The sequence below is a fragment of the Adelges cooleyi genome, unplaced genomic scaffold (genome assembly GCF_023614345.1).
Source record: "Adelges cooleyi isolate 19-005CV unplaced genomic scaffold, UGA_ACOO_1.1 ACOO_flye_CR_arks_rails_tigmint_CR_PRNA_376, whole genome shotgun sequence".
NCBI classification, from domain to species: Eukaryota; Metazoa; Arthropoda; class Insecta; order Hemiptera; family Adelgidae; genus Adelges; species Adelges cooleyi.
Genome location: NW_026096053.1, coordinates 14,299,741 through 14,306,671, shown reverse-complemented (window position 1 = coordinate 14,306,671; position 6,931 = coordinate 14,299,741). Strand labels below are relative to the sequence as shown.

At 27.1% G+C, this 6,931-nt stretch overlaps 1 protein-coding gene across 3 annotated transcripts; it reads left to right on the top strand.

Annotated features, from left to right (window-relative positions):
- The first annotated feature begins 2,222 nt into the window (after positions 1–2,222).
- LOC126840468 (small integral membrane protein 29-like) lies at positions 2,223–5,668 on the top strand. Of its 3 annotated transcripts, none has more exons than XM_050576226.1 (5): positions 2,223–2,602; positions 2,671–2,814; positions 2,908–3,048; positions 3,698–3,765; positions 4,531–5,668. In XM_050576226.1, exons 2-5 carry the CDS (start codon positions 2,671–2,673, stop codon positions 4,550–4,552), a joined length of 375 nt encoding a protein of 124 aa, XP_050432183.1. In that variant the 5' UTR covers positions 2,223–2,602; the 3' UTR covers positions 4,553–5,668. The 3 variants fall into 3 exon arrangements, with proteins under 3 accessions (XP_050432183.1, XP_050432181.1, XP_050432182.1); XM_050576224.1 differs by having other exon boundaries at positions 2,230–2,602; positions 2,671–2,841; XM_050576225.1 differs by lacking the exon at positions 3,698–3,765 and having other exon boundaries at positions 2,236–2,602; positions 2,671–2,841.
- Positions 5,669–6,931: the final 1,263 nt, after the last annotated feature.

Genomic DNA, 6,931 nt, shown 5'->3' with positions numbered 1-6,931 from the left:
AGGGGGACCGCGACCGCGCGTTTTGTAGGTATAACAATGTATGTGTGTATAATATTGTGATGATAACCGCACGTTTTTTGCTCGTGTATTCTGACTTCTGACTTGGTCTAAAAAAAAAAAAAAAAAATTACTTACCCCCCCCCCGCCAACCCTACCCCCTACAACGGATACCGGCCCATTCGATTGAGAAATCCTTTAAAATTTCACGTCCACAACTTGAGCGGGTGTGTGTACTTGCTCGAGCATTTTTCTTAATTTTCCGATGGATAAACTCCAACTTGAAGTTTAAAAACTATAGTCAAATTTTTTTCGTAAAAAAGATTCAGCCGAAATATGAAAAATTTCAAATTGAAAAAAATGTCATTAGTTTTCGAGTTGGAATTTTTTTGAAAAATTATCAATTTGTAATGCCTACTATTGTACAACTAATTTTCTTTTTAAATATATTCTATATTTGTTCTACGTGTATAAACAACTTTATTCAAATATAAATATGGACTGCTCACCAAGCGAGTTGCCAATTGGACACAGTTTTACTATTCAGTACATTGTATACAGTTTTCTTTTTTATAAAATACATATTGATAAATTTGAAGGGTAAAATCAAACTGAAACAAACGAAAATTACAATCTTAAGTATGCTATGAGCTTGTGTAAAGATTAATTTATCGAGTAATATAATTTATAATATTATAAATTATTTCAAGTTTTTTTTCCGGAATAGCAGGAAACCGGGTGAAATCGTACAGATTATTCATCACACGATGTAATGTAATAAATAATATAATATGTTAGTTCCTAGTATTTTTTTAAAATTTAATCTTATACCAACATCACAATGCCAATACGGTTGTGCATTAACAAAATATAATAGCTTATTGCAAAATCAAACGCTCAAAACACAGCATTATATGTTTAATTAAAAACAAAAAACTCATGTCCAATATGATGAAAACTAACCTATCCAACGACTTACGACATTCGTGTGTGATCGAAGAGCAATAAATCTTTTTTAATTATTAGTCCTGCGAAACACATTTATTTAATTGAAATTAGTCATTTGTTTTTGTTTCTCTAGACGATTTGTATTCTGTAGGCCTCAAGTGTTTGGTTCAAGGGCACAATATGCTAATTTTTTTCAAATCCACAACAATTAATTTCCAGTCAGACGAGTAAATCAAGAACGAACAAGGATGAAAATAAAAAACAATATTTGTGTATATTTGTTTAACCTCTGTCCGCCTTGAGTAGTTTAAGTATGTAAATATATTGCTTATAATCGGCAAAATATTTATTAAGTGGTATATATTTAGGAATTGCCATATATTATATATATATACATATTATATTGACAAAAAAGTCGTTTTTTTAACTACTTTTTACTTATTTTTTTTAGCTCATATTTTGATCAGACAACGGTATCTCTTACCTAATATATGGCGAGATAAACTAAAAAAAAGGTTCGATGCAAAGTATTTATTTTTTCTTCTTACATATATTTTTTTAATTTTTACCATTTTATCAACCCCTCAGATAAACACAGCCCGTAAATACTAAGTGCTCAAAAACATCAGACATTTAATTTTATGCCAATGTATACTAAATGTGTTAATAAAAAAAGTGGTTTGTTTTATGTTTTCCCTCTCCTGAACAATAATTACAATGACATACAACCTTTATTCGTTCTCATGCTGGTTTGCACAAAACTTAATTGGTTCCATAAACCATGATTGGACCAACAGTTACAATACTCTTTTTAATAGTTTATAGAAACAAACAATTAAAGACAAACACTTTAATTACTTGCAGAATGTTTAGATATGTACATGACAAGATATATTTGTATCACTATATTATGTGTCACTAATATGCTGAAAAAAATATGCCAATATTATAATTAAAAATTACTCAAAATAAGAACGACTACCTAATTAGAATATATGTATATATATATATATTTTTTTATTTTATTTATATAATTACTTAAAACTTGGTTGAAATGCATTTAAAAAGTTTTTGAAATAAGAATTTTTACAAAATATATTTTTAAAACAAAATAATATGTATTTTCCAAGTTAAACGGATGTTATAACGCCATCTAGGTAGGTTTTGTTGTTCTAAACGACCAAAACAGTGGTTACATCATTATGTAGTGTTATCATAATATTATTATTGGTATATTCGGCTCTTTGTACACTATTGATATTATTGTGCATTATTATGATAAAAACCAAGATAGGCCTGAAATTATTGAACTGTTTAATCGAATAAATTACAATATACCTATTGATGTAACAATCAACTTTTTTTTCCTTACCATTGTTATGTACATCGCAGTACGTTTGGACTTGGACCTTTAAAAATTTTAAGTGTAGTTTAGTTTTACAATTTTAATAATGTAGCTTTACCATTTGTTAATTGTATACCAAAAATATTATTGCATCTTTTTGAAAACATTTTTATCTTGTTTTGTATTTATAATAAAGGCTTCTTAATAATAGCTTCTTATTTGATGTGTTTCTTATATGGGCTCTAGTGAAATGCCACACTACGTTCTCGCTCGAATGGGTCATCGGTTTGCGTAATTTCATCACCGTACAATGTATATTATTATATGTTAGCGCTAAACAAGTATTAGGATTTGAAGTCAATGTGTTCCATTTGCTTTAGATGGTGCATCATGACATGATTCAGCATGTCGCCAACTTGACAGATGCACATAACGTAAGATCTACAGTTCCGACGGCTATAAAATCATCCGCCATTCCGCATCCGCCCATGCCGTTCAATCTTCTGACTGTGATAATCATCGTAGTAATATTTTTTCTAGTCTTTCTCGTTGTGAGTGTGACAAAAACTCTTATTTTTGTATGATTTTAAATCATCAACATTTACTTGTGCTTTTAGGTGTTAATCGCTATCCAAAGGAAAAGGAGACTCGATCGGTTGAGACATTCATTGATCCCTTTCTATTCGTTCGACGCCAACGAAGAAGAAGATTGGGATTCAGATTTATTAAACAATGAAAACGGCAGTCCGACAATTCGAGTGAGTAGCTTTTTCGTTTTAATATCGGTAAAAATACCAAATAGTTAGTTTATGATGTAATAATATGTTGTCGGCCTGATACTTAAAAGTCGTAAATTAGTCACCACAATTTTTGACAAATAAGAGAAAAATAAAACTTGTTAATTTTTAAAAAGGCATTACTGCGATTCCTAAAATTGTATCCTCGATGAAATTGTTGTAACTGCTATTAATTAGGCCGACGGTGTGTATGTACGTTGCACATAATACCTTTGTTAATATTAATTATTGTTGTTTTGTTAATTATTTATTTAGCGTTTTATGTTATATTGAACGTATTTAATACAAATACAGTTTAAGTATTGGAAAAAAAAATTAAATATTTATTGATAGAAGTTTTAGCATTAGAGGTTTAGTATAATGTTAGTCGTTACAATCATGAAGGTACATGAAAATGTTTCCAGTCACTTTTTTTTTTTAGAACCTTTAAATTAGCATTTCAGTGATTAACATATTATAATTTGTAGTGTTTATATTTACTTCTGTAATTTATCAACTGTTAAGTACAATATCCAACTATCTGAATTAATATCCAATTTAAACATAATATGGGAAAATCATTTTTTTCTTTCATATTGTATAATGCTTTTTTTGGATATCTTTTTGGCAGCATGGTCAGACGTTTAGACACCAGGGCAGTTTCCACAGCTGGCATGAGAGGTTTAGTCCAGTTCAAAGGTTATAACTGTATCTTAAAATTAATTTACAAAAGAATGCTTGTAGTTATATTTATAGTTATTCTTTTATAGTCCACATTGGTAGCGTTAAATTATTTTTATCATTTTAATTCAAATACAAAAACGGCATTAGTTTTTTTTTTATATATTTTTATTCCCGTCTACAATTATGTTTGATTATAATATTCTCATGTACACCTTTTTTTTTGTAACATTAACAAACACCGTTACATTGTACCAGAACTTGTAATGAATAATAACATCCGTAAAGAGATTTCTCCATACGTCTTTCGTCTTAAGATAAAACTTGAACTTTGAACATAATAATGATATTGTAATAATATTATTTAGAAAATATTTTACTGTCAAAATACCTACAGAGCCATCCTGGACATCTTTTATTTAAATAACAAATAAATCATTTGGAGATAATGAGTATTGACTCATTATCTCATTAAAGACACTTTATTAAGGGTGTCAAACTATACTTATGTGAAAAAAGTTTGTATTTACTGTATCAAATAAATGTTTACTTAAAATAAGGGTCCGCTCCTGCATAAAACTGAAAGATTTTATTTGTACTAGTATGGAATATAACGTCTTTGTATTTTTTTAACGCTATTAGATTTGTATTTTTTGCTTTTGTATGTAATTGAGCTGTATTGTATTTTTGAATTTTTTTATTTAACTAATTTATAGTTTTGCTAAGTTTACCGACTTAGTTAAAATTATTATTGTTAATAACGAGTCGATGATTATTTTTCAGAGCTATGGATCGGTCGAACTGAACATGATGTACTCAGATTCGGAGAAGAATAAAAAATCCGGTTTCTTATAATTATTATTGAACACCTCCGTCGTTAAATAGTCACTTGAGATAATGTATTATTTTTTACGAGTTTCTAACAAAAAAGCTTAGTACATGATGTATATGTTTGCGGTCAATGTTGATAGTTGGTCATTTTCATATTGACTAACTGAAATATAGATGATGAATGTGTTGAGTAGGCAACAATCGTATTGCTTATGAATTACATAGAATAAATGTTAATAAATGTCGGCCGAGTGGATTATCAATGTTGACGATAATAAAATACACATTATTATTACAAAAATTAATACCAAATGAAATGGCGATGAATTGTAAAACACACACACGTCTCATTTTGCACCTTGACAATGATAATAATAATAATAATAATGTTATAGCGATGCTTTTTTGTTTTATTTTATTTATATATATATATATATATATAATGTTACGTCTTGTTATTATTAGTTATACATTGAAGTAAAATATACAAATAAGTATATGTATACATAAGTTTAAACAATTTTTTAAAAAAAATTTATACTAAATCGCATGCTTGATTGCTCAATCAATTTTTTTTTTTTCAATTTTGAAAGATAATTTAAATGTTAAACAATTTTGTTTTGTGTTTGATATGAGAGCAATCAACCAAACATCCAATATTTGCATCACACAGCACTTGATATTTTTTTTTTTGCAACAATTTTTACTTGTTGATACAAATATGATCCATTATATTTGTATTAAAGCTTTTGTGGTCAGTACCATAAAAAATTTGTACGTACACATGCTTTGTGTACATAATAATAATAATAATAACTGTTCCTTGTGTTGATTATTAATTTACTTATAGTACTTATACTAGCGTTAAGTCACTAAAAACGTAGGTATCAGTAACTTAATTATAAGTACTTAATGACAATTGTGATGATAAAGTACTCGTCTACTTAACGTAATAATAGTCGTAAATGTTAATAGACTGAATTGTTTGTATTGTTCACTTGTTTGTTGTAGGAGTTCAAGAATCTTTTGCTGTATTTTTAAATTTTTTTATTTTATATGTTAATAAAATAGCTATTTTATGATTTGCTTACGTTTGTTGTATGTTATTTAATAAATAATAATATTATAACCACGATTGAACTACATATAAAAGTACAAAATATTGTTTCTTTGGTACTAATTATATTATTATTTATAGTTAAATAAATAGTTGTATAAGTATTAATTATTATACAACTATTTTTTATAATAATAAAATACGTATTCGAATACTCGGAATCCCCACTAACATGAGATGTCCAAAATTAACACAGTCCGATCCTTTGCTCCTTACTTGTTTTCCTTATTTAGAATATCAGTGTGTGTGTGTGTGTAGTAATATATTTTCAAATAAACCAAAAGGTTTTAGTCAGTCTTTTTTTTCCTGATCTTGACCAAATACATATTTTTACGGCCAAGTAAATATTAAAAGTTTAATACACTCGAGGTCTGGTATTAAAACACACTATACCTTTTAAATGACGATTAAATAAAAGTATAACTGAGTTAATGAGTTCTATTGAATCTGTTCTACGAAAAATATCATACTCGTTCATTCTATCTCTCACCATTAGAGGTGTATTATTACACCCAACAACTTCGAAGCTCTCTTTCTTGAACATCCACAAATACTAGAATTTGCATTCTGCACGACGCCATAAAATATTACACGAAAATATATAAAACAACAACATTTTCAACCTCTTTCAAAAGTGAAAGTTTCTACATCATCACAGTCTTCATTTGTGTAAGCCTTTGAAATTAAAAATTTACCCACAAAAATTACACTTAAATAATATTTTTAGTATGAAGATTTTTTTTTTCAGAGCTTATAGGAAAAGTTTCATAGTGACTTATTTTTGTCAATTTCATGAAATTAACCAAAATCGAACATAACGTAAATATTCAAATTTTCATCAAATTCAAATGAGTATAACTTTTTAATGTATGAATAAAAATACAATTTTTGTTCACTAATTCTTTTTTAAAAACTATTCTAAATAAAAATGGCTATCTTGAAAATAAAAACAAAAAAAAAATGTATTTAAAAAAGTAACAGCAAAGTGCGATAAAAACCGTGGTGCTTATATGAGTATAAATTATTTTTAAAAACAAAATCTTAAAAATATTCAATAGAACAAAAGTTGTTTCATTTGAATTTTATTGTAAATATAAAACTATTTTAAACGAAAAAGTAATAGTTTAATAAAAACGTTTATGTGGCATTTATATAGATATTAAAAAAGTAAAAACTTTTTTAAGTAAAACTTAAAATGTTTAACAATCCACAAAATAGCAATTTTTTTTTATTCAA